Genomic DNA, 27,263 nt, shown 5'->3' on the forward strand with positions numbered 1-27,263 from the left:
TCTCCACGTGCCCGGGAAATGAGGTACTAAGGAGAGATGCTGAACATAAGCAGAAAGCAAACACAGCTTACCTCTTCACCTGATGATCACCGTCCCTCTGTATCTGGTCTTCTGGAAACAGCAGCACCTACCTGTGTAGTTTTTGTTTCGCAAAGAGAAGGCAAACAGAAGCTGGGTAAGCAGTTCCCATCCTTTGAGAGCTCAGTGCTCTTCTCATAAAATTTTTATGCACTAAATTCATAGTATTTCTCACAACCATGGCATTCAATAATAGCCAGATTTGCAATGCAAAAGCAATAGATCTCTTTTCTTCTATCCCTTACAGTTTTATGTGAGAAGTTCTGCTGGAGTCCTCCCAGATCCCAGCAACCTCTATTTTACCGAATGGCTTTTTCAACATTTGGAGCCCTTGAAATTCAAGTCAGACAAACTTCCAACGGGATTGTGGAAAACAATTTATTTGACAAATTTCCAAAGTGGACAATTTTAGTAAAACACAGGCATAAAATAAAACTAACTCATACAATGGGGTTTTGGATACAAAGTAAAGAGTTTGGGATGCCGATACCTGGCAATCACTGTTGCTTTCTCTGAAGCGCATGAATTCATAGCGAGAGCACCAATGGAAGCGCTGAAACAAAATCTCACCCAGCCAAACCACATCTTCAGTGTGGTCCTGGAAACAACTGTGTAAACACCAAGGGCCCGCATCACACACGTAGTGATAGCACCTTTGTCAGTATATCTGTAGGGTGTGAGTCAAAGACCCTGGCAGATAATGGCAGCCTTTCCCTTGACTTTGCTGGGCTGTGGATGAGGCCCTAATTCAATATATAGTACAGTTAGTGGGTTTCCCTAGGGCCCAGGTGCCTAACTCCTAGATGGTCCTATAGAAACAGTACTCCCAGAAAGCTAACCGGGAATTAGACAGCTTGGCACTTTTGAAAAAAAAAAAATATAGAAAAAAATCCCACTAACTGGGCTCAGAGAGATTTTCCAAAATGGAGCTTGGACCATAACACAAGTCATCAGGTTATTCATGAGGTTCCTGGTTTCACTGTAGGACCATGAGATCAGTTAGTGAAGGAGTGCAGTTATGTAGCTTCTTCTAGGGTTTCCCCCCCTCCCTAATGGCTGCTGTCCATCTTTCATTTGGTCGGTGCCCAGCCTCCCTGCCCTGAATGGGAGTGTCTGCGCTGAGGGATGCTCCACCACCCACCTCCACCCCAGCTCTGGGAAGTCGGTGCCCCATCCCATGGCACCAGAGATGCTTCCACCCAGCTTGGGTAATGCAGTCCAGCCCTCCCCCTCAAGCATGGGAGACATGAATCAAACTTGCCAGCCATGACAATGATCCCCCCTCAAAGCTCGCTGAACTTTTCACTTGAAGCACAGTATTGGGTTAGGACCACTGTGAGCTGGGCAAGTGCTCAGCTAATGTATGAAAGAAAGAAGCAAATGAACAAAAAAACCTGTATCTGAAAAGAGCATAATCAGCCTTACGAGATCAGGCTAGTCCTTAGTGGTACAAAATTCTTCATCCTGATTCTTTCTTGGCAAAAGAGAGTGGGATGAGGTTGCTATTGGTGTTCTGGCAGCTTATTGCTAGGTGTGCTTGTGTTTGCCTGCTGTGGAGAGGGAGACAAAGTCATGGGCAGGGAGGAAAGTTTGAGGCTAACAGAGTAGAGATGCAGATGGTGAAGCAGGGGGAGAAGGAAGGGGACTACGCACAGCCACGCTGTGGCACTATGGCTATCTGCATAGATGCAAATTCCTCAGGTTGGTCAAGAGTACTGTAATTTTTTTTTCTTTTGTTGGTTTTCATTTTTAGGCAAGGCAGAAGCAGGCATGGCCTTGGCAGAAATCCACCCAGATGCTCAGTCAACGGCTATCTTCCTGGAGACAGTTTGGTAGAAGACGCCACGCAGCAGAGAGGTATAGTCAGGCACACGGAAGAGGTGGCGCTCCCCGTAGACGACATCGTAATCTGCGCTCTTCCCCGTGACCAGGACACGGATGTTCGGCTCGTTGGCTTGGCTGCCCACTGCCAGCACGTAGATCTCGATGCCAGCCTGCTGAGCTTCCTGCACAGCCCTCTCAATGGCCCTCGCGGTGACCCCTTGAGAGTTGCCATCAGAAAACACCAGCACCCTCTTCTTCGCCCCAGCACGGGAGGACCGCTGGTACAGTCCCGTGACGTACCGCAGAGCAGCGTTGATGTCCGTGGCATCGTTAATGAACTCCATGTTGTCGATGGCTTTGGCAATGACCGTGTAGTTGTACTGGAACTGAGCTTCCACTTTCTGCTGGTTTCTGCCACTGTACTGGACCACTGAGACACGCACAGAGTCATCAGCAGGCTTGCCAGCCTCCAGGAACCGCTCTGCCAGCCGCTTCACGAACTTCTTGGTGGTCTCGAAGTTCTTTCTCCCCACGCTGGTGGAGCTGTCCACCAGCAGTGTGATGTCCGCCAGCCCAGTGAAGGTGACTGTAAGGGGAAAGGCCCAGGGCTCATTACACCGTGTTTCTCCTTCTGCCTCTTCCATGGAAAGCTGGTGAAGTCACCAGCTGTCTTGAAGGCCTCTTGCCTTGTCAGACTTGGGAAATCCCCACTCTCTGGGTATTTGCTAGCTTGGTTTCCCCTACCACAGTGCAGTCCTACACTTGTCCTTTTACCTTTTCATTCCTTCCTTTATTTGGTTTATGACAGGCTGCATTCCCAGGTACTTACCTGGCTTAGATAATCTAGTGACTCTTGTTGCTTAAATACAGTGCTGTCCTTGCATGTCTGGGGAACCACTTCATCTCCCGAGGCTGGCTTCTTTCCATGATGAGTCTGAGGATTGCATACGCTTCTGACTTGGAGGTGTACCCCACTGAATTCCTCCCTGTACTCACTTTTCAAGCATCTTTCTCAAATATCCCTGCCACAGTGCTGAATTTTCCTTGTGCTCCCACCACCATAGCAATTGATCTCATTACCTGCCTCAGCTAAAACCTGTGAGGGCTAAAATTCGGCGGAGCCTTCTCTCCAGGTTTGAGGTGCCAGAAAAGCAACTACCTAGGCTTTTCCCCCAGGTGCTTTGGGCTGGCATGTGTGTGAGAGACCCTGCGAGTGTCTGACAAGGCTTGCTCACTTCTTCAGCCCAGGAGCCTCCCTGTTGCAAGAGGTCTCCAAGCTATGCATTCCCACAAACACAAACTCCCACTTCCCCCACCACAGCACCCACAACCCCTTTGTGTGGCACAAGGAGTCAATACTCACTTGGGCAGGTGTAGTCCGGACATTTCTTCTCTGTTAAGAAAATTAGGAAGAGTAACGTCACCAGCTCACCCAGGAAAATCACTTCTCCTATAGCTTCCCATGGACCCACAGAAGGGACAAACTCTCACCTCAGTCACAGGCACATTGTGCAAGGCACTGTGCAAAGCCTATAAACATGCACCAGAAAGGGCAGAGGTACGTGCTTGAAAAATGCTGTGGACAGAGATGTCCTGCAGCAGGAGAGGACTTGGACCTGGCTACAAAGTGTTCTGAGACACAAGATGTCCTTGTCCCTTATTTAATTAAACCTTGAACGCTGTTCTCTTCCCTCAATGCCTGCTTAAGAGCATGACTGGGGGAAGGCAAGGGAGGGCAGCCTGTGTCCTTTACCCTTTGGCTGAGGCAATCCTCACTACTTTCCTTACTGCCTCCAGCCATAACTTTTCACCCACCTTGGCAGACGTACGAGGTGATGTTCTGCAAGAAGGTGTCATCCAGAAGCTCGGCATAGTTGTCCCTTTGAATGGACAGTCCTGGCCTGGTTGGTCTGCTTAAACAAGCGATGTCATTCAGGTGATCTGGATTTGGAGGGTTCCGGAAAATGTCACCTATCCCAAGGGAAACCACCTGCAGGGAAGTTAGAGTCCATCACTGGATGCGTTCATCATCTAATGTATTCGTAAACTCAAATGCCTGTCACTCTGTGAGAGTGCTTCTAGTGACACATGTCCCCCCTGCCCTAGCCTTGGGTAGCAAAGACATGGAGACCCCAGAGAGCCTGCATTACTCTGATGCACAGCTGCTGTGTGGCAGTTCCCTGCAGCAGGGTGCTTCTCCTGTGCCCTTACCGGGGTGACATCGCACAGAGAGTTGAGTGGGGTAGGGTCCCGCAGCGTGTCGGAGCGTCCGTCCGTGATGACGATGGCGACGCGCTTGTCGGAGGTGAATCTCCGTAGCAGGTTGTCCTTGGTAAATTGCAGGGCTTCTCCAGTGTAGGTGCCCCCAGCTATCCATTTCAGGTTCTTGACTGCCCTGCAAGCAGAGACAACAGTGAGCCTGCAAGCCCTGCCCCATGGATACTGAAGGAGCCCCTGGGAACACATATCTCCAACACGTTTGCGAGGCAGGGCAACATTCCCGCATGGGGCTTCAGGTGGAAAAGTAGCAAGCTCTTAGCCTCAGCACCACCTACAATGCCACCAACTGCTACTTTCCACTAAAGAGCATTTATCATCATTGAAGTTGCAGGAGCTGCTGGCCTGGAGATGGAGGATGGGAGGTGAGTAGGTATCCCTAGGTTAGGTCCCTGCACAATGCACCAACACCCCACAGACTCACTGTTTGAGCGCCCCGATGTTGTCTATGTTGGCATCCCCCATGGCCACCAGCTCCTGCGTATTGTCGTGGCTGTACTGCACAACGCCCACACGGGACTCCCCAGCTTCAAACTGTTGGGAAAAACGAAGCCAGTTAGGGTCAGATACCTCAGGGGGCCCTGGAGAGCTCAGAAATCCTGCTGGTGGTTTGTACTGAACACCTTCATGGCAGGGTCTGCTGCCTTTCCTCTGCCTTATTCCAGGCAGGAGGAGGCCCAACAGGAGTGGATGCACTTGGGGACCAACTGGGTGAGCGGATCAGTGAAACAAGACCCAAACCCAGGTTTCCCAGCTCAGTGGTCTCAACACAAGTCATTGGCTATGGTGGGTGGCTAGGAATAGATCTTTTTTCAAAACGTCTGTTTTTCTTCCAACACAGTCGTTTTGCTGCCCAGTTCTAGCCTTTCTGCTTGTTACCGGCTCTTTGCCAGCCAGAGACCCACGCATGCCCACACAAGTGTCCAATGGCAGGTCGTTGTGGCTTTCCAGCCCATGTGCTACAGATGTGTCTGCTTATACCTTAAGGAAAGACTGGATCCCAAACATCCCCTCCGAATCACAGAGGTAAACAGAATTTCCCGTGCACAGCAAGTTAGCAGGGAAGAGTTAGAGGAGTAAGCATTTGTGTCCTTCTTCAGACTGAAAGACTCACTACTGGGACAATATTGCTGTTTTGGGCTGCAAAGGTCGTTTTTACTAGTGTACTTAACTGGTAACCCAAACCCAAGCTTGGGGTCAGACAAGGGTGCCTGGGGGGCTGGCCATCAGGGAGCTAGGGCAAGTTACAACACACCTCATGTGTTATCTACTCCAGCCACCTGAAACGCTCATCAGGACAAGGAAGAAACTAAGAGACTGACTGATCAGGCCAATGTTTTATGAGCCATCTGCTCTGGGACATGGAGGAAGAGTTCATAGCCACAGCAGGCAGTGTCCCTTTGCCCAGAGAGAGTCAAACATCTATATTTTGGGACAACAAACTGCTGTCTCGTCTCCATCAATTTATGAATCTGGGAGGAATCAAAACCCACCCCAGTTACACACTTGAAGCTAAGCCTTGTGGAGGCTCTTTGGAGTGGAGGCATCTCCCTGTTTTTCTGCTTGTGGTGAAAAATAACTGAGTGCACACAAGCGTATCCCGGCATTCGGTGGAAATCTCACCTTCACACGCTCATCCTTGCTCAGACGGTCAATGACTTTAATGATGAAGTCCTTGGCAATCTGGAAATTCTGCAGGCCAATGCTCTCTGAGCTGTCCAACACGAAGAGGAGGTCGACGGGACCACAGGTGCACTCTGCAGCAAGGCACAGGAGCGGAGGGGCTTGTGGTTTCTATCCGAGCAGCTCGCTCAGAGCAGCACGTTTTGCAGGGAGGCATAACAAAACAAGCAGCTGATGTCTGCTGCTAGTCCTGACCGGGTGGGTGCCTGTGCCCTATCTACCCGCAATGCACAGTGTAAAATAAAGCAGCAAAATAGCTGCATAGGAGACTTGAGAGTCAGTTTAGTAATTTTTCCATTTGCATTTTGCTCAGCGTCCCTTATAAGACACGTAGCATTTCCAAGCTGTGACTACCCTTAAAACACCCAGTAATTATTCCAAAACCCATTTCCTCATAAGCCTTCTCACTTCTTCCATTCACTCAGCCCAGGAGGACAGAGGTGACACTGGTGGGCTGGAGGAGGCTTACTCAGCTTGCTCCCCTCTTTCCCATGGCTGAAGAACACCATGTGCCCTTGGCTCTTCCTTCAAGCTTTTGGACTGCAAACCCAACCCATCGGGACAGCATCAGAGGAAAAAACCCAGTACATTTCTCTACAGACCAGCACAGGATTTGGAAGGAGGAGGACAGAGCTGGATCCACAGTGTGCCCTGAACAGACTTCCCTTTCAACTGCAAAAAGGGTGGAGAAAATCTGCCTACAGATTGCTGGCACAGGGCACCTCGACAAGTTTTCCAGTTCTAGGACCCAGCCACAGATGCCTCTGAATCTGTGCTGCACCCTCAGGGAGAACTCGTTGCCCTCCCCTGTCTTGCTCATGCTTGGTCCTCCCTCCCAGGCTCTCACTGTGTCTCCATAGCAGAAGGCAAGGGGCAGGGAAAGGGATGGGTTCAAGCAAGGAGAAGGGCTAGCAAATGTTTGCAGAGCAACTTTGCCAAGTAACACTCACCGCAGCAAGCTAGAGGACAAGGGAGAGAAAGAGAGAACGTTAAAACGCTTGACACAAGGGTTTTTCACACACTAATGCAGACTGCAGGTTTGTGTTTCTGCAAGCCCAAAGACACCTGGTCTGGACAATTCAAGCTCATGGAGTTTTCCCTCCCACTGGAAATATCTCTCTCCTGTTTTGGATTGTGATGCCCGGACCTGGAGCACTGCATGCAGCAAAGCTCTGTTTCTGCACATGCTGATGCATTCTTATTTAAATAAAAATAAAAGCTAATCCTGGAGGGATTAAGTAAATCACCAGAGTATAGAGCTCAAATTCAGTTCCCTAAGTACCCTGCATCCTTCCAGCACTTCATTACTGGCCGTGGGCCAGAAACCCTTTGCAGCCCATGTGCACTGCTGCTCCCCATGGCAGGACACCTCAGAACAGACCTCTCTTTCCTAAGGGGGAAAGTCACGCTCTGGTATTTAAGAAAAAAACATTGTGAAATGGTCCACGCAAAGGTTTTACACAACTTTGCTCGTATTTTCCCTGGAGGGTAATTGTGTATGTAAAGAGCCACAGACACGGCAAATCAGTCTGCAGCACGCGCAAGTGAAACACAGTTGCACGACCTACTCTAGAGATGGAGCTGGAAGTCCCTGGGTCAAGAGAAGGAACAGCAACATGCAAAAGATTTGCCTCTTTTGGGTTGCTGTCTCAACTGCAGGGAAGACCTCCCACCCCTCCCCCAGCTCATTGACTTAATTGCAACTGGTGGAAGGGGAGCAATGCCCATGGCATCCCTCTGCCTGCTGCCTGGGGATGGCCCAGCTCACTGGGGACCAGAGAAAAAGCAGCTGCCTCCCGCTCAGCCAGGAGCCGAGCAGGGCAGGAGGAGCGGTACAGGGATACTCACAGCACATCTTCATGATGATGTCCAAGATTTCACATTCCTGAAAGCAGAGGTAAAGAAACGTTTGAATAACAGCGAAGGCAGCTTCCTGGCTCCCAGGTGCTGCCCACCAACCCCGCCGCTGCTTTGTGCCCTCAAAGCAGGTCCTGATCTGGAAATGAGTGATGTACAAGCGGGGTGCGCTACAGAGGGGACTGGCTGGTGATGGACTGGCATGAAGGAAATCTGGCCAGCGTGACTGGCTGGGACAGTAACAGGGTCAGCTACCACCCAGCCTGGGAGCAGGGGGCTCCCTCAGCAGTGACACCCTCCCAGGAGCCGTCGTGCGGGGCAGGGGAAGCACAGACCACACAAGCAATGCCCCAAACCTGTCCCACTCACATCTGGTCCTGGAGGCCCCACAGGTCCTGGTGGTCCCTGTCAAACAGAAGAGTGGAGAGGGCAGTTACAAGAGCAGCCAGTCCTATCTGCGGCGTACTCTGACGATACCTTGCTAAGCAATGCTGAGTCTGAAAAAGTCTCTCGGCTTTCCAGCAGCTGGCCCCTGCACTGGGCTTTGAGCAGATACATCTGCTTGCATGCACGATGTCCTGGGACTGCATGGGGGTGAGGGGAAGGAGACCCACTTCCCCGCATGCCAAGCCCACCAAGGTTGGGAAGGCAAGCTCTTGCTGCAGGCAAGACATGGCTTGGCATTGCCCCCTGTTGCAGTTTAACCCCAGCCAGCATCTAAGCACCACACAGCCGCTCGCTCATACCCCCACAGCACCGAGGGGATGGATGGATGGATGCAGGGACAGATGGATGCCATTTGCTTGGAAGATGCCTCTCCTGTAGCCTCCAGGCCAACATGAGGCAACGCAAGCAAGTGGAGACTCAACATGAACTGAAACACTTTCAGGTTCAGGATGGCCACTCCGAAAGGCTGCTTGCCCTTACTGAACCTGATCATATAAGAATGCTTTGCTCATGAAAAAGCACAAGTGCCTGTATTTCCTGCCCTGATTTGGGATGAACATGATTTCAGAGACCCGTGTACCAGGCTGGAGCCACAGGTTTTCAAACTGCCTTGCTCTTGCTGTGAGCAGGTCCAAGCACAGCAAGTCTGTGGCAAGCCCTGCTGTTGGGAGCTCCGTCATCCCGGCACGCTGCGCTCATCGGTGCAAACCCTGCCAGGGTGCTCACTTACCGGCCGGCCTTCAGGTCCCCTGTGGCCCTTCGCTCCTTTGATACCCCTGGGTCCAGGGGTTGGGTTCTGGAATGAAAACAAAAACAAAATCTACAAATCTGTGTGTGTCAGGGTGCAGCACCTTCCCCTCCAGATGTCTGCTGAGCCCTGCTTGACCACAAAAATGTTATCTGAGATTGCTGTACCAAACCAAACGAGTTAGGACTTGGGAGGATCAGGATGGACACTGGGAAAAATCTCCCTCCACAGGACAGTGGTGCAGCACTGGTGCAACCATTGGTGCTATCTGGAAGCATGTAAAACCTTGCAGAGATGATACCCACCTCAACCTAACAGATCTGGAGCTTTGCCAGCCATAAGCTTTAGGACACAAAATGAACATCTGGCAAGAGCTCCCTTTGCCATCAGACACTGCTCAGCAGCAAAGGGCCCTTGCAGACTTACAAAGTCTGATGGGCTCTGACCCGCAGGCAAGTTAAGTGTTAGAGACCCAGCCCAAAGCTCTAGCACTGTGTTCACAGAGAATGATGATTCAGCTTTATACAGATGACTCACATCATTGCCAGGGTCTCCAGGTTCTCCTTCATCACCTTTAGGACCGACATAGCCTTTTGTTCCCTGAAAAATAGTACAGAAGAGACTCCTGCATGGACAGCTGTTGTTAGCATGGTGAAGTTGGTGCTGGCATGCAGTGACCTTGTGAGACCTGGCTTGGGAGGGGGGTGAAGAGCAGCGTATAGGCTCCCTAGCACCAAATTGCAGTGCTGTTGAAAGAGCTTCTTAGGTGGCCTTCGCTGTTACGGCACCATCCAGCTCCCCCTGGGTGGCACTGCCAACCCCAAACCCTGGCTCCAGGGTTGCATCAGAGAGCACTCAGCCCAGGCTGCTGCCCCTGGGTGTTACTACCAGAGCACCAAGGCAGGACACTTCCACCAGAAGCATCCACTGCAGGGAGAGGTGGGCAGAAGGAAGAGGGCTTTGTAGGAGCAGGCTGCTTCAGGGAGCTCATTTCACCACGCAGCTGATGGAGAGGCTCTAGGAGCCAAACTACTGGCCAGAGCAATTTCTGTTGGGTGCATGAGGAAGCAGCACACTTACGTTAATGCCAGGGTCACCTCTGTCTCCTGGCTGCCCCTGGGGATGGAGGAAAGGAAGCATGTTAGGTCGGACAAGCAGAAATAACAGTCTTACAGTCTCAAGGCAGCACAAAAAACTTACTGGGGCGCCTGTGAATCCGATTGTGCCATTCCCAGGAGGGCCATCCTCCCCCTGGAAACGAAAGGAGAAATATGTGAGATAATTAAAAGCAGACCCTTTAGATAGCACGGCAGCAGGATCCTGACCTCCTTGGACAGTTTATCTCCACAGCAAAATGTCTGTGCAAAAAAATATGCGACTGGTGGGTTGGACACTGGTGCAGCAGGTAAAAAGGCCATTTTGCTTGCGTGTGACCTGCACAGCCACTGAGAAGAGAGTGACACTGTCCCTCTCAGAGACTGGGGATATGGCCACAGACTGGGAACAGACTGGGAAGTATCAGGTCTCTGTTGCTGGAAGTACATCCCAAAATATGGCTCTTTGAGCCTGCAGATGTGACGCATATTCAGAAGCAGGCTGTTTGCAAATTTTCCCAGCATCTCAGCTGTGTATGAATATAATTGCTTTCCTCCCTGGGTTGGATCATGCTGTGTGGAACCAGCCTGTTGTACATCCTTTCCACATGGCATGCAATCCCCCCAAACAGATAACACTCACCATTTCTCCCATCAGGCCAGGCTCTCCAGGCAGTCCAGGTGCTCCAGGCAACCCCTTTGGGCCCTGGAAGGAGCAGAAGAAGCAGTCAAGCATTGCACACCATTCTTTAAGCTGGGAAGACGATGCCTTCTGAGGCAACTAGCTACCATCACGAGCCCGTCACGGGATACGTTTTTCTTATACAAGAGCAATGCAAAGCTGGATTTGGGATTCAGCTTACCCCCTGCCCTGGGGATCAAATCTGCTGGCAGATTCAGGTGGCTGCCCTTGTAGAGCAGCTCCCCCAGTTTCTGTGGTGGGAAGCCATGTGGCTTGTGGTGTGGCTATACCCTCTCCACAAAACGGCCTCTGGGAGGTGGGAAAAAGACAGACGTGGCCTTAAGGACCCATGAAAAATGCCCTGATGTATCTGCCAGGAAGCTAGCACCTGAATTTGTACGTACAACAGGTTTCCAGGATCGGAGGGATTTGGAGACAGCCCTAACGGGCAGCATCTCCTAGTCTTCCCTTCATTCCCTCCCCCCAGAAGATGCAGTGATGAAGCAGCACTGACCTCATTGCCACGGGGGCCATCATCTCCCCTGTAGCCCTTAGGTCCTGGGGGTCCAGCCTCGCCCTGGGGAAACACAAAGAGCTCTCACAACAGGGGTTTTCTCTTGGTGCTGCTCCTGCCCTGAAGGGCTGGTCCCTTCATTTCGTGATGTGGTGGGTGGGGGCATCTGCCTCGTGCCTTGCACCCGTCAGTGACTTACCACCGCCTCGGCCAGCCCCACAGGAAAGGACCTATTGATGGGGGTTAACGCAGGCGGGGAGATGCTTCAGGAGCTGTGCCTGGCTCCCCCTGTGCCCCCCTGCCTGCATGGGCTGCAGCTTCCCATCCTTCCTTATGCCTTGCTTTCTCTGCAAAGCCCCGTCGGAGGCAGTCCTGGCCAGATCCCTGCTGAGCGCGAGCCAGAAGAAGCAGCTTTCTGGGCCAAGGTGTGACACTGCAGGCATGAGTTGAACACCATGTGCTTTCAGTGGCAGCCGGGCTGCGGGAGGGAGCAGCCTCCGAGCAGAGCCTCCAAGGCCTAAAAGCCATCACTCTCCTCCACACCTCAGTCTAGTAACAGAGGACCTGGTGGGGAAGAGGACCAGGGAGGCAGGGATGATGCTTTCTATCAGCAAAGCACAGCTGGGTTGCACAGTGGCATCGCATCAGCTGTGACAGAGGTGCCCCCGGGGCAGAGAATGGTCCTTGGTGGAGAATGTCACCCTGAAGGGGACACAGACCTCCCTCCACAAAGGCCCGCCCCAGCCCTCGGGGCTCGGACACGTCTGGGTTGCAGCCGGGCTGGCGGAGGCCCTTTTGTGGCTCTGGGGAGTTTCTGTCCTCAGGAGGCTGCAGAGCCCTGGCAGTGTGTGCTGGAATGGACCAAAGCTGTCACGCTGCCACATCCCATCTGGGCAGCGGCTGCTCACTCCATCAGCTGCAGGGCTGGGCAGAGACAGCTAGAGATGAGAGAGGAGGAAGGAGGAGGTATTTTTTCTCCGAGAGCTCCAACAGATGTCCAAGGGACCCCCTCCACCTTCTGCTCTGTGCCAACAGCCCTTTGCGGGGTTTACTTGCCAGGAGATTGCTAATGATGGTGGGTAATGACTGGGTAATGATGCTCTTGCCCACAGGTCCAAATACTTGATCAAGGCAGCATCTCACATGGAGCCGAGTGTGCAACCAGTCCCCAGGCGATGGAGATGACAGAGGTAGGCAGAGGGAAGGCAGAGAGCAAGCTGTGGTGGGAGAGAGTGATGGCTCAGCAACTGGCCCCTCCAGCATCACTGCTGCAGGCAGTGGGCATGCCAGACTCCCGACCTCTGAAATGATTCCTGCGACAAGCCACGCGACTGCGGTCTCCTGGCAGGCGGAAGGCAGCACTCACTCAATGGTACCTGGGCTTCAGCATCACAGTGGTGCGTGCCCAAGAGCTTCCTCCATATTTTCAGTGCGTCAGCAGCACCTCTGAGCTTTTTGGGACCTGCCTGAGTGTGGTGGCTCAGCCTAGCCCAGCTTTGCAGCCACTCTCTCACCGCCCAAAAGCTGAGGAAGCAGAAATCCCCTCCAGCTGTCGCCTCTGCTCCTCTTGGCATGGCAGTGTCTGGGAGAAGCTGGTGCCAAACATCCATGCACGCCACATGCACCCTTCTTCCAAGGAAAGGTGTACATGTGGGTGCAGAGGACTTAAAATCACCCAGTGCAGTGCAGAGCACTAAAATGCTCAAAGGCATGTGACCTTATTTCTGCACAAAAGCCCAGAAGAGAGAAAGCTGGAAGGAGGGACAAGAACTCATGATCGTTCACATCAGCCAAAGCTGGATCGCCGGCACCCTTGGCTCACGCTGGCCATACATGTCCTCACTGTAGCACACAGTGTAAATCCCTCACGGCCCTGGAGGAGTTTATGAAGATGCAGGATTTGGGGTCAGGAAATCTTTAGCAGCTGCCTGTCCACTACCTTTCTGGGTGCGACAAGAACCACAGGAGGGATGGGCACCGTAGCCAGGAAGAGAGAGGGACCACCAAACCTGCCCATGAGGATCAGGGGAAGAGCGTGCTGACCTTTAGCTTCTCTCAGATAGAAAGAGGATGAATGGGAGTCACAGGTTAGCAGGAGCCCTTTCCCCTTGCCAAGAGAAATACGGTTTAAGAGCCAGAGCTTGCAGATAACGGCTTGAAAAACACTTGTGTTTGCCAAAGTCCTACTCTTGCCCAAGCCCAATTACGCATTTATTTTTAATTTGGCCAAACAAAAGCATTCTTCCTCAGCTTATGGAAAAAACGTCCTCGCTTTGCAACTGCTTTTGAAACCTCCCTGGAGTGGTGGAGGCGCTGGGGCAGTCTGGTCTGGGGAGAGATCGGAGCTGCTTCTGTAATGCTTCCCTCTCTGACAGGGGTTTGACTCAAGTTCACTGCTGGGGAGAGAAAACTGGTGTCCCAGAGACTCAGTGACAGCAGGGAGACTGTTCTTTCTCTTTTCTCCTCCTCCTCCCCACCAGTGAAGGCTGGCTGGAGGCAGGTTCTATCCCAGCCTGGCTCCCCACCATGTTTGCACAGCCTTGGCTCCCAGGCTTGCATCAAATCTCCACCTTAACTCTATCTTCTCCTGCCTTGAACCTGGAATGAGCCTCTACAACATGGAGAGCAGCTCCAGTCCTTCCTCCTTCGCTGATGTCAGCCTGCAGCACCAGTCCATTACACGCACACGTCCCAAGAGCTGCCTTCCTACCAGGGCCACCTCCCAAAATCAAACCTCTCGCCACAGCAGTGCCCAACAAGCTGGATGCTGCCAGATTCTCTTCGTTTGCAGCAGGAGCTCAGCTCAGCTACAGACAGCAGGATCTGGACAATCCTCCTGTGTGAATTTGGTGCTCTTCACTAGCACAAGAAAGGCTCAAGGGAAGCCCAACTCCAGGCAAGCATAACCCTGGCACGAGCATGTCCTCTCCCCAGGCTGCGGCACGGTGCAGGTCTGCCATGGAGTCACCCATGCTGGGGATAATGTGAAGGCAACAGCGGCCCCTTCATGGCTGTCCTGCACTCCAGATCTCCTTCAGGGCTCTTCAACACTTGCTCGACCGTAAAGGATTTCAAAAGCTGTCTCATCTTTGTCCACACACTGGTCTCCATGCTTCACCCCTTGTGGAAGTCCTGCTCCACCCATGTGGGAATGTTTATCTCAATATTTTCCTGTATCTTGGGCTCTGTCAAAACTCTGATGGTATGGGTAGGAGGGGAGTTGACCCACAGAGCCCTGTCCAAGGGTGATGTCAAAGCACTCTTGCTCGGGTGCAAAGAACCTGTTGGCCATTGCAATCAGTGCTATCACCATGGATGATTAACACAGCAACACCTCCAGACCCAGAGTTATCGACTGGGAGCTGGGTATGACTTTGGGAAGAGCCTTCAATTGTGCAGGGGACAGAAGCCTTCCTCAGGCTGGAGGTAGCCAGCTCTGCTCTCCAGAAAGCCCGTGGTGTCTGAGATCTGTTCCTTGAGGCACATGAGGACAAGCAGACCTTGCAGCACACGAGGCACATGAGGGCCAGACCTTACAGCAAGCAGACTTGAGGAACGCTGGCTTTGGGACAGACTGTCTCTGCAGATGCCAAGGGTGTCAGGGACACTTCTGGGGCCCCGTCAGGCTATCCCGACTGACACAAGATGTCTCATTGACTCCTTTGACCGAGGTGAGCAGCGTCTGGCCCCAAGCCTGAACGTTTTGTGCAATGCTGCAGCTTGCACTTGCCAGTTTCCAAATCTGTTAGACATGTTGACATCTGTTTCCATGGGACTGGGAAATGGCGTGGAGGTTGCTGTCCCCAGCCCAGCAGCCAAGTCTCCATTTTTTTAGCCCTGTTCATATTCTGGGTTCTCCTAGAAATCCCTGCCCCTCTTCACCAGCTTTGCTACCCGGTCTGGAAGATGGTGAGAACTTGCCCCAAGATGCTGTGGCATCAGTTAAGCCCCCTACCCCACTCTCCCCACTGCTCCAACCACTTCTACCTGGGATCCCAAAGGTTAATCCAAGCTCTTACCTGGTCGCCAGGTGGTCCAAGGGGTCCTTCCCGCCCTTGGTCACCAGGTGGTCCAGGCTCTCCCTGAAAACACACACAGAGGGCATGAGAAACTGGAAGACGGACAGGCGTAGGGTGCAAAGGGCCCTGCATGCAATGGGGAGCAGGGATGCAGCACTGATAGCACATGCTGGATAGAAATGCGGTCATCCAAACTGGGAGATTTTCAAGGCAGATTCAGGAGCTGGGTAGGAAACTATCAGAGGTGAGGGGAGAGAAAGAGAGGCTAGCATGGCCACCTTGAAGCCAAGAAGATAGCCCTAAGAGGAAGACCTTCTGAAGGATGGGAGTGCTTGCTTCTGGGTGACATGTGTCAGCCCATTTTGTGCCAGAAGAACAAATGCCTGGACAGATCCATCTTGCAAGGCTTCTGCAGATACACAGACCTGGCCCTGGCCCCAAAACTGTCTAGTGGCTTTTCCCAGCCACACTCTGCAGCCATGGTGGCTTTTCTAGAGCAGCTCCTGCCCTGGGAAGTCTGCCTGGAGAGAAGCTGCTGTCCCCATGTATGGGCAGAGACTCCAGGCTAGCAGCCTCCTTCCTCCATCCCATCTTCCTCCAGCCTGCCGTCCCTGAGGAGCTAAGGGGATTTCCAAGGAAATGAGCCAGCAGATGGGGAGGGACGTTCTCACCTCTCACTGCTGACGCTCTCCACTCTCCTTTGCTAACACTCAGCACCCTGAGTCGGGTTAGGGCTGTTTGCAGAGAACTGACAGTCCAGGATAGCCTGGGAAACCTGAGTCTGGGTGGTTTTGCACCCCAACAGCTCCAACAGAAGGAAATGCCCAAGGGCTGGACAGGACTCAGTTCCACTTTCACTTAACCAATGTGGAAAGGGACAGCCTTCCACTAGTCCAGCAGAGCTGTGTCCCAATGGGGCAGCGTATTTAACAGACCTGGTCTGGCTCTGGGGCACCTTCCCCATCTAGACCTTCAGCAAGGAGCAAGCAAGCCAGGGAGGCAAAAGGAGAGCCAGGAGGCATGGCCCCCACCTCTGCAGCCCAAGGGCTTGCTGCAAGTTCCTGGCAATTCAGGAGAAAGCTTTCCCCCCCGCAAAGTGGAGTGTTACCCCTTACAGGGCTGCATGACAGCTAAGAACAGAGCTTTGCACCTTACAGCCAAGCCACCCCCAAGATCAGCCAGCACCAAGTGCTGCAAGACAAGTATCTTTGCATGAGGTGCTGCTGTGCCTGCAGCCCTGGCATGTGGGACCAGGCAGCCCCCAGCCCGTGGGGAAGGGAGGCATTCAGAAGCTTCCTGTGACAGTCAAGCCTGACTTCAAACTTTGAGGAAAGTGGTTGAAATCTTGGTGACCTAAAGCTGTTGTTTGCAAGCTAGAAGCTTCTAGACACCCAAGCCAAACAGTAAATACAAAACACAACGTCCAAAGGACCCTGAGCGCCAGTGGAGACGTTTCTGGCGAGGTTATGCAGCCTCGTGCTTGGACTAAAACTTGGAAGGAAGCAGCCCATCGTCTGCTGAACAATTTAACTCCAGGACACTGGCGTGCCTTCATCTCCTGCGCACATCTGCCCCACACACCACGTGCGGCAGCACTGCTGCTCCCCAAGAGGTAAACAGGAAGGGGAGACTGCCAGCAGCCCCCTCCCCAGGGCTAACCTCTGACCGCCCCCCTCCGAGCTGGTGGTGGGTAATGGCTGTCCTCACTGCAGGGACAGGGGAAGAGCGGTGCGGCAGCGGCCGCCCAGCCATGCCGGGACACAGCTGGCCACCCGCCGGGATGCTGCTGCTGGATGCCCTGGCTCCCACCGCCCCCACCCTGCACAGCAGCACCCCTTGTCCCTCCCCGGCATGCGTGGCACCTCTGCTGCTTGCCACATGTTTGTCCTGGCCTGCCAAGGGCTCCTGCCTGTCCCTCCCAGGCTCACGCTCAGTGACTCACCCCCGGCAGGCAGGAAAAATACTTTCCTAGTGACTCCCACCCGAAAGAGGAGAGAAGGGTGTTCCCCCTCCCATCCCCACCCATGCACACTGCCCTGCCTCTAATGGCACTTGTGCCCTCCTTCCCAAGTCACTGGTACCTCATGCAGCCCCCCAGCATCCGGAGAAGGACACCTTGCTTCTTTGCTCTCCATCAACTGGTTTTGCAGCCACGAGGCAGGGACTGACCCCTCTCTACCTGCTCTTGGCTTGCTGGGCAAGCTCTCCTCCAGGTTTTGGCTGTTTGGTGTTTAGCTGCCAGCGTAAAGGGGCAATTGCCAGCTGACAACAGTAAGTCCCCCCTGGACTGGCAGGTAAAGGCACTGAGCTTGCCTGCTGGCCTGCAGGCTGGTGGAGTTAGCCACGGGGCACCTATTTCTAGTCCCTGGCTCCCAAGCGTGCCACATTTGCAAGCAGACACTGAAAGCTGCCCCACAGCGCAGTTACCGGCTCTCCTCTTGGCCCGCGGTCGCCTGGCGAGCCTGGGGGGCCTCTTTCTCCATTGCTGCCCTGCAAGGAGATGGTGGGAACACAAAATCAAGACCTGCTCCCAGCAGCAGCAAAGCCCTCCCTCATTGCCCACCTCCGAGTGGGCTCACCCCCAGCCCTCCTCCTCCTTCGCAGGGTACCAGCCCCTGCCTGTGTCCTGCCAGTGCAGTGCGCAGCAGTGATGCCCTTGCTTACCCGTTCTCCAGGAGGACCATCTGCACCTGGAGCACCCTGCAGAGAAATGACAGGGGTGGTCAGGCGGTGGGGATGTCCAGCAAGCATGCACAGGGGACATTGTGGGCATGGGCAGAGGACTCACCTCATCACCTGTCTCTCCTGCCGGTCCAGGCTCTCCCCGGTTTCCAGGCGCGCCCTGGGTGAGCAAGTCACAGGGGTGAAAATGAGACAAGTCAGGAGGTTTTGGAGCAAAGCCCTGCATGCTTGCAGAGCCTTGGGCAAGCTCTGCTTCAAAGCCAAGGCTGGTGCAGGGGACCTCTCCCTCTCACAGAGGGCAGAGGATGCTCACGCACGGGCGCTTCACCCACCTTCTCTCCAGGGCTGCCAGGAATCCCCTGTCGACCAGGTTTTCCGTCGTCCCCAGCCTCTCCCTTCACAAGGGCACAAGGTACCATCAAGACTATATCCAGTGCCCAGTGGTGGATTTCAGCTCCCATGGCACAGAGGCCATCAGGAGCCCCCATGCACCCCAAGCCCCTTTCTGGGCTGTGGTCTCTCCCCAGACAGCTCCCCATTCCCAGCAGTTTCCACCCCACTCCACCTGCCCAGTGTGAGCCATCTTTTCACAGCAGCCCCCCAATATCTCAGGGATGCTCGTGCCAGGCCGTGGGCACCCGCTAACCTCAGGCACACTGGGAGTCACACCAGCCAGATCTTACTGTGGGTGACAGGCAGCGTCCTCCAGCACGGGCTTGCCCCCAAGCAGTGCAAGGAGGCCAGCGATGGGTCAATCGCCACCTCTCGCTTTTGCAGGAGAGGGGTCCCAGCACCCCTCCTTTCACATGGGGCTGGGCAGAGTGGCTCACCTTTCCTCCCTTAGGGCCGTAAGCACCGGGATCTCCCTTTGGTCCAGGCGGGCCTTGAGCTCCCTGTTGAAAATAAAGGCAACATCACTGAAAACCAAGCTGGTATCACGCTCCGTGGGAAAATGAGCACAGACTGAGCATCCCAGCAGCCTGGCCCGCAGCTCTGCAGCGGGACGGACGGGAGGGACATGTAGTCAGGAGTGATACAGGGGTAGCATGGTACCCTCGCACCATGGAACCGTGCAAGCAACGCTGCAGCCACATTGCTGAAACACTGCAAAACTGAGCGTGCTCCTGCAGCTCAGAGGAAGACAGCAGAAAAGGTGGTTGTTGGGCTGCTGTGGCTAGACTGCAGTGATACTGGTGCCACCACAGATGTGTCATCTTGGGAGCACGGAAACAAGCAGGGAAACTGAAGAAATGCAGTGTCAGAGTAATGTTTTCCAGAGCCCTCCAAAATCTACAACATTTTCTGTGTGGCTGGTCACAGCAGGCTGAAATTGGTTAGTCCTGGGCTTGCCTATCTGGCACTGAACACTTCTTTGCCGAGTTCCCTGTGCTGAACAGCCGAACACTCCCCCTGGGGCTTCCCAGGCAGCCCCGTGCAATGGGGGGACATCTTGCAGGCAAGGACAAGGCAGACTGCCCTGGGGACACCCCCGAGGTCTCATGCCTGGGATGAGCATTGCATGTCCAGAGGCATATTTCCAAGCGTAGCAACACCCTCCCACAGCTCCCCTTCTTGGGGGGGCTCCCTGTTTCCACACGCCATCATGGTGGACCTGCTGCACTGATTCATTCACATGCAAGGGGCACCCACAGGGTACGTACGTCAAATCCAGGTGAGCCTTTGCAGCCAGGTAACCCGGGGTATCCAGCTTCACCCTGTCAGAGAGACAAAGCAGGGGTCTCCATCAGCAGTGCCCGTGGGAAGACCCCATCCATCATCCCAGAGCCCTGAAAGGGACACCCCAGCCCTGCCCCTGGCTGGCCAGGTGGATGGCCCTGTGGGGATGGAGCCCCACTGTCCCACATAGGACACTGGCCTCGTTCCCAGACCCCACAATGGTTTTGGAGGGGCAAAAGCCAGGGTTCTCAGGCTAAGCAAAGTGCCCCAGGGCAGAGATTTACCTTCATGCCATCGATGCCATCAATTCCACGCCTGCCCTTCTCACCCTGAAACAGAGAAGAGGAACCATGAAGAAGCAATTTCCAAAGACCCTTCTCCCCCAAGGCATCAACCAGAAAGAATAAATGGTGCAAAAGCAGAGGCTGACCTTGGCTCCTTTGGCTCCTCTCGAGCCCTGCAAAGGGAAGGAGAGAGATGTTAGGCCCCCATGCAGAGCAGATCCATTTCGCCCCACCGCATTGCAGTCCCCACACCATCTTGGTCCGAGGGTGCAGGCATTCACCGTGCCCCTGCACATCACTGGTGTCTCCCGTTCTGCCTGACTGTGCCCACTGCACGGTGCTTGTCTGATACCCAAGGCTGTGTCAGCTGCAAACTGGCTGATCCCGTCAGATCCCCACTCCTGGCACGGGCAGTGCTGGTGGGAGGGACGGATGCAGGGGCACATACCAGACCCCAACACCGTGCATCTGCAGGGGCAGCCTGGGTAACCAAGCAGGGGGACACAGAGATCTCCTCTCAACATCCTTGCTGTCCTCACCTTTTCTCCTCGACTTCCTTTGTCACCCTAGAGATCAAAGGAGAGAGGAAAACGGGATAATGAGAACAGTTGCAGCACAAAGCCTGTGGCCCATAACCCTGCACAGCCCCACGTACCTTCATTCCTTGGTAGCCAACAGGTCCCATGTCCCCTGGCCTACCCTACAGGACAGAAACATGATGTTACAGAGGCAGATACTGTCACCACCGTCTCCATGGGGCAGTTTCCCCCCAGGGTCCTGATGTGGGGCTCGGGCCCCAGCTGCCATACCATCCCACAGGAAGCTCTCCCATAACTCCGCTCCTCGTTTGCCCAGTCTGGGAGTACGGGATCATTGTGGAGGGCAGAGGGGACCTGCCTTCACCTCCACCCTCTCCAGCCCTTCCTGGGGGTGAGGGAAACTGGGTGCTTGGGGATATATCATCTGGGATGAAAGGGAAGGGCAGAAAACCCTTGGGAAGGAAAAATGCGTGGCATGGAGTTTCCAAATTGGGAATGCACAAGATGAGTAACTGCACACTCACGTGTGTGGGAGAAATGCACCTCCCAAAAATAAGTGTACCTAGTTTAAAAAAGAAAAAAAAAAAAAAAAGGAGGAGAAGGGAAATAGTTTCCTCCTGCTATTAGCTTATTATTTACCAAAGGTTTCCCTGTAACACTGCTGTGCTTGTCCTGTCAGAAGACGCGGGAGGGAGCCCAGAGTCCACCCCTGGGCTGGCATACATGAGTCAGAGATGTGTCCTCCAGGAGGAACAGCTATTTTGGGTGAGGAACAAGGAAGCCTTGTAGCAAAAGAAGAGGGGGCCACCCCGTTGCTCACGAGGAGCCACTGCTCGGTGGGTGGCTGTGGAAGAGGACAGCTGGCCGTGACCCCACTGACTACGCCATGAAAACAGAGTGATGCACAGGCAAGGGCTGGTGAAGATGCACCTGAGATGTCTGGCCAGATGTGGCCAAAAAATAGCCCCTGCACAGAGTCACCACGGCCGGTCCTTTACTTACTGGGTCTCCAGCATCTCCTTTCTGGCCGGGAAGACCTGGCTTGCCTCTTTCTCCCTGCAAGGGAGGACAGAAATAAAGTTAGCTCATCATACTCAGGAATAGAGCAATGACATATTGAAAGGAGAGCAGGGAGGATGGTAGCAGCCATGCTCCATGGATGTGGGGAGCAGATGATGCTGGCCGCATGGGAGTATGGTGTGGGTCCTCATCCACCTCTCCATGGGGCAGTGGTGGGGTGCCGAGGACCTGTGGCCCACCGGTCTCTGAGCATCCCCAGTGAGCCCGTCCCACCGCCCTGGTCCCACAGCATGGCCGCAGCCGGTCCCTCACCTCATTGCCTGGGTCGCCGGGAGGTCCGGGGGGCCCTCGGGGAGGCTGGAGGAGAGAGATACAGGTTAGACCAGCCACCGAGGCACAGCCTGGGGCCATGGGGATGTGAGGGAAGGGGACAGGAGGTCTCAAAAGCCCGACTCACCTGGCACTCAAAGGAGCAGCACTGCCCAGAGAGAAGGAGAAAACAGCATTAGAGGCAGCGGGCAGCACCAGGGCCAGGCTGCACCCTGTTCGAGGGGAGCTCCCCAGGCTGGCAGGGGCCAGGCAGGGCTGTGCCACCGAGCCCCCACTTGGCTGTGGGTAACTTTCAGGGGACGGGCTCAGGCACAGGATTGGGGCGGGGGGGGAGCGGGGCTCCAGGGGACACTCACCGATTGCTCCGTGTTAACTTTCTGCAAGACAAGAAAGAAAAAAGAGGGGGTTTGAGAGGGACAGGGGAGCCCGGGGAGGGCTGGGGAGGGGGCGGGCAGCACTCACAATCATGTCGATGATGGTGTTGATGGTTTCCTCCACGTCGAGCTCCCGGGTTGGCTTCAGGCTGGTGGCAGTGAAGTTGCGGCGGTAGGCATGGTCCGTAGCGATGATGTTGAGCCGCTGGTCCTAGGGTTGGGGGGTGGGGAGGGCAAAGTGAGACCTGTGGGCACCTGTGCAGGACCTGTCCCCAAAGACCACCCTGGGGACTTGCATCCTCCCTCCAGGGAGGTGCTCTGAGGGCACTCAGAGCCTCCTTCACTGTGATGGGTGTCCCATGGGCCCACTCAGGACCCCTGCAGGGAGCATCCCTGCTGCATTGTTCCTACCAGGTGGTTGGGGGAGATGGCGACGGAGAACACTTTGATCCCCAAATGTTTGGCTTCATTGGCAGCATCGTCCAGGCCTCCGCAGGGCTCCTTGTACCCTTCCAAGGGGTGTCCATCAGTCACCACGATCAGGTATTTATTCTCCTTGTGATGGGAGCCACTGCAAGGATTTAAACACAGAATTTAACATTGCAAGGATTTAACAGATTTAGCTGGAGAAGAGTGGCTTGGGCACTTCTGGACACTCACCCCAGGCAGTGCCCCAGCTTATGGTCAAGGCATGCCTCATCCCAGCAAAGCCAGAGCACTAGCAACCCACCACCGCCATGCCTATTTTGTGACTAGGTGACCTCCTCTCCCACCCTGGGGACAGCTCTGCACAATGCACAGGGATGTCCTAAACCAGAACCTCCCAACCTCTATCCACCATGGCCATACCACCAGCATCACTCCCTCTGCCAGCCCCGGCCCCACTGCCTTACCTGATGAGCAGCTCCTCAATGCCCCGCTTTATGGCACAGTCGGTGTAGGTGCCCTTCCCAATGTAGTTCACGGCTGAGACGCGGTTCTTCAGCTCGTTCCGGCCGCTGGGCATCGAGGTGAGGCTCTTGATGAGCACAACCTCATCACTGTAGTGCAGCGCCCCAGCGTTCCACACTAGGTTGCGGTCGCAGCGGTAGTACCTGCACGGACACACCAGGACACCTGCTTTCAGCACCTTCATCCACGCCCTGCCACCACCTCCACTTCACTTGCACCTGCCCACCATGCAAAATGGAAATCCTCTGCAAAACGCTGCAGGGCTTTGCCAGGGCTCCCTGCTCTCCTGCAAGGCTGGAATGTGCTTCACATGCAAAGGCCAGCTATGGGAGCCAGGCAGTTTGTTCAGCAGGTGGAAGGGCAAAGGGGAGCAGCTGGTGGGTGCGCACAGGGGTCAGACAGTTTGGCAGAGAGGCTTCCCGAAGAGGTACCAGGCTGCAGTGGCTGGAGCTGAGCAGTAGCATCTAAGCCAGACAGCCAGGTATATGTGTGCAAGACAGGTAACTGCCGAAACACCCCACCCAGGACTGCAGTGTTTTCCACTGCAGGATGTGTTAAAATCAGAGGGATGCCTCCCTCTGAAGGATGCTCTGACTCAGAGATGGATGAGTGTGTGTGTTGAAGCCCTGTCCTGTGCGCTGGCACAGCCTGCACCTGTGACTCCCTGGGACAGGGGCATCACGACTCCCTGTGCTTTGGCCAGTGCCACAAAAAGGGTCTTTTCAGGATGCTGGGGCCAATCCCAAAGGGGTGGAGTTGCACAGTCCCCTCACTTCCCCAAGGTCATCTTCTCTCTGCCCGGCAGGACCTTTCCCAAAGCCACCTGAGCATTGCCTGCTGCTCTCCCCTCCACCTCAGAGCTGCCGGCTGCTTCACCTTCATGCCAACCGCACCATGCATGCTGTGGGTGCCTGGCAGCATGGCGTGCCCAGTGGTAGCTTCAGAGCAGGTAGAGGGCAGCAGGGTGGGCACAGGGGTCGTTGGGATGGGCTCAGGACATCCATCCATTTGTCTGCATGGAGCAGGGGCTCTGGACAAAGCCCAGCACCTTGCTTAGAAGAGAGTCATGCTGCATTGATGGAGGCCTGGCAGGTTGTTCCCAAGCACGAGGCTCCTGGTCACTCAATGCCTTGTAAGGTAGCTCTCCTGCCTGGGCAATGGGCAGGTGAGCTGCTAACCCCTTCCCACCTGTCTTAAGATGGGAAATTTGCCCCTCCAGCTCGTGCAACACTGGGACATGCCCGCGGTGCCCCTCTGGGCACCAGCACACCTCTCCCGCTGCCGCAAGGACCAGGAACCACATGCCTCCAGGACTTGTGATGCTCCCGTGCATCCCCTGGATCTCCTGCCAGCAGGCGAGCCTTTGCCTCCAGCTCTTCCTAACATCACTCCCCTCCGGGATCTGGGAGCTTTGGTGCCCCTGGGTGCCCTCACCCTGGCAAAGCCAGGGTCAGACCAGGGTTGGTGGCTGCAAGGGTGGGTGAGGAGGAGGCAGATAAAGGACTGGGCAGTGGGGTGGATAAAGGGCACTCCACAGGGACCCCCAAAGCTGGGTTCAATGCTGCACGATATCCTGTGGGATGCCAGTTGCAGGGGAGGATTTGCTGTGCTGGTTGCCCATGAGTGCTGGGTTTAACATCAGAGGTGCCCTGCTGCCACCCAAGCACTTGGGTTGTCCTGGGCCTGAGCAGCCGGTGGCATGGGGATCAGCGTTGCTTTGGCCCTACAGAATAACCACCCGGCCAGCCGGAGATGGTGGGGATGGGCACTGTGTCTGCAGCTCCAGGAAGCCCTTGCTTTCCCGAGGGCGGGTGCAGGCAGCCCTGCTAAGGGCATGCTGCCGCCCTCTGCATGGACGGAACAGAAACGGGGAGGCCATGGACAGGGAGAGGGTGGAGACGCTCCCACCCCCCTCCCCAGCATCCCTGCTTTCTTCCTCTCCCTCCTCTGACGGGCGCATAGGGCGGTCTCAGCATCCCTCCCAGCGCCAGGACCCACCCTCAAAGCCACCCGGACAAAACTATGGGAGATGTACCTGTTTGTTAGCTTATCAATGAACCGGTTGGTGAAATCTTTCACTTGGGCAACCAGGTCCCCAAAGGGCTTCACCCTCAGGGCGACGCTCTCTGAGGTGTCCAGGACGAAGAACAGGTCCACAGGGCAGTCTGGGGAGAAGCGGAGAGGCGGGGGTCGGCAGGCGGCCCTGCTGCATCGCCTCCCCACCCCGGGCTCCCTGCGCCACCCGCCCGCAGGTCTGCAGCCCAGCTCCCCTCCTAGCAGGCTCTCAGGATCTGCACTAAGGGGACCGCTTTCACATCCTAACCCCACGCGAGACACGCAAGCACACATGCAGGGGTGAGGCTGCTCATTTCTGTTTTGGCATCAAGGGTAAGCCAGATCAGGCACGCATTCAGAAAACGTCACTTTGTGGCATTTAACAGCTTCCTATACATTTTTTTCCATTTACATTCAAAGGATATCTTTTCAAGACCAATACTAGTTATTATATAAAATAAGGTGCAGCTGCAGCAACCACTTAAAAAAATAAAACCAAGACATGATACCAATTAACACAACGAAAAATTAGTGATTTTCTGTCACACCCTGTCACAAATATCATTGCAGAGGAGAGCAAAGGCACCTTAACAGCCAGTGTCAAAACCAAAATCTTTCCGAAAGCTAAACTGGTATCAGCTCTTATGCCCCCCACTGCATCCCAGTGCTACTGGTAACACCTGACAAGACAGAGTCAAAGAGATAGAGCTGAAAAACCATTGAAAGTTGGTATGTCTTGCAGATCCTCTCTAATCCAACATCGCTCTCCTCTGCAACCACAACTCTTCTCCCAAACGTCCCGACAAAGCTGTATCCATGAGCGGCAGCGGAGGCGTCCGCCCAGGAGGGAAACAGCAGCTGGACTTCTCTGCTGATCCCAGGGAGGAAAAACACTGTGGGAAGTAGCCCAGGCTTACCTTCTGCGTTTGCGACCCGGGTGGTGATTTCTGGGCGCTGAGCCCACGAGCCCCCCCCCAGGAAGCCGGCCGGGAGCAGCAAAGTGAGTAGAAAGCCTCGCAGCCTCATTTTGCTTGGTTCAGATTACCATCGAGCTGGATCGAAGAAAAAATGCAGGGAAAGAGAACCCGGCAGCTGAGAGAGGCCGCAGTCCGGAGGCAGGAGTCGCTGAAGATATTTTTTACCACTTTCCGTGGGAGGAAGAGCAGGCAGGAGGGTAAGGGTGAGGAGGAGACTTCTCCAGCCCAAGGACAGAGGGAGGGATCAGGGGCTGTCAGCTGTGAGTCAGAAACGAATGAGGCATTTCTCCTTACCCTTTTTCTGGATGTCGCTCTACCTGCGATGGCACCCTGGGCACCGGTGCCTGGGATCTCCACAAGCCTCACTCAGGGAGCCCTGGTACAGTCGGTGCCCAGCATAAGCAACCCCCTTGGGGGTCAGCCTGCTCTGTGGGGTGGGGGGGGGCTCGGGGCACCTGCCAGACTGCTCCCTCCTGGCTCCTGGGCCAAGAAAGATGGGGCAGGCGGACAGGCATTCCCATCGCATCCCCACCTGCATGAGGGCTGGCCTGTGTTGCCCTGCTAACTGGGGGACTCCCCACCACAGGGCAGATCTGGAGCTGTCCCATGGCCACCCAGGGATGGGGGCACCACGGAGGCACCACATGTTTGGAGAAGCATCTTCCTCCCTGACTTTCAGGGCTTTCTACTCAACCCAGTCAGGAATCTGAGGGACAAGCTGAGAAAAACCCCACAGGGACCCCCACAGACTGCAAACTACCCCTCTGGGTCATGCTCAGGGCAGGGAGCTGGGATGGGGTCAAAGCTGTCAAGCCCAGGAGGTAGAAGGAGAAGCCCAAACCCTTAGGAGAGCCTGGGGATGAGCATCTTCCCATCCTGAGGGATGGCAGGAGAACCTGAGGACCTGCAGCAGCAGGGAGCTGGATCCCCACAGAAAGGCCCCCCAAGGTGTTGTAGACCATCCTCTCTCCATGGCCAGCACTGGAGACAAGTCCCATACTGTTGAAGTCTGACCCAGAAGCGGGTACTGCCAAACACCTTAACACAGTGGGAGCATTAATCACTATCAGGGAGAGAGGTGAGATGCCTGGAGGCTGATCTTGCTACAGCCGTAGCTGTAACCTGCTCCCACAAGTACAGGAAAGGACCAA

The 27,263-nt window shown here is 54.8% G+C and overlaps 1 protein-coding gene across 1 annotated transcript; it reads right to left on the reverse strand.

The window, feature by feature from the left end:
* Positions 1-451: 451 nt before the first annotated feature.
* On the reverse strand, positions 452-26,286 carry COL6A1 (collagen type VI alpha 1 chain). The gene is given in 35 exon segments (XM_059820434.1): positions 452-2,488; positions 3,266-3,295; positions 3,718-3,916; positions 4,123-4,297; positions 4,604-4,713; positions 5,803-5,936; positions 6,813-6,821; positions 7,711-7,747; positions 8,089-8,124; positions 8,897-8,962; positions 9,452-9,514; positions 9,995-10,030; positions 10,115-10,165; positions 10,652-10,714; positions 11,205-11,267; positions 15,224-15,286; positions 17,651-17,713; positions 17,888-17,923; positions 18,012-18,065; positions 18,238-18,300; positions 18,736-18,798; positions 19,567-19,620; positions 19,867-19,911; positions 20,013-20,039; positions 20,406-20,432; positions 20,522-20,566; positions 21,408-21,461; positions 21,738-21,782; positions 21,883-21,903; positions 22,112-22,132; positions 22,218-22,340; positions 22,541-22,700; positions 23,023-23,223; positions 25,116-25,245; positions 26,053-26,286. Coding segments are annotated over 35 exon segments (3,087 nt in total). The 5' UTR covers positions 26,162-26,286; the 3' UTR covers positions 452-1,877.
* Between the last annotated feature and the right edge of the window lie 977 nt (positions 26,287-27,263).

Source organism: Gavia stellata, chromosome 8, assembly GCF_030936135.1.
Source record: "Gavia stellata isolate bGavSte3 chromosome 8, bGavSte3.hap2, whole genome shotgun sequence".
Taxonomy (NCBI): domain Eukaryota; kingdom Metazoa; phylum Chordata; class Aves; order Gaviiformes; family Gaviidae; genus Gavia; species Gavia stellata.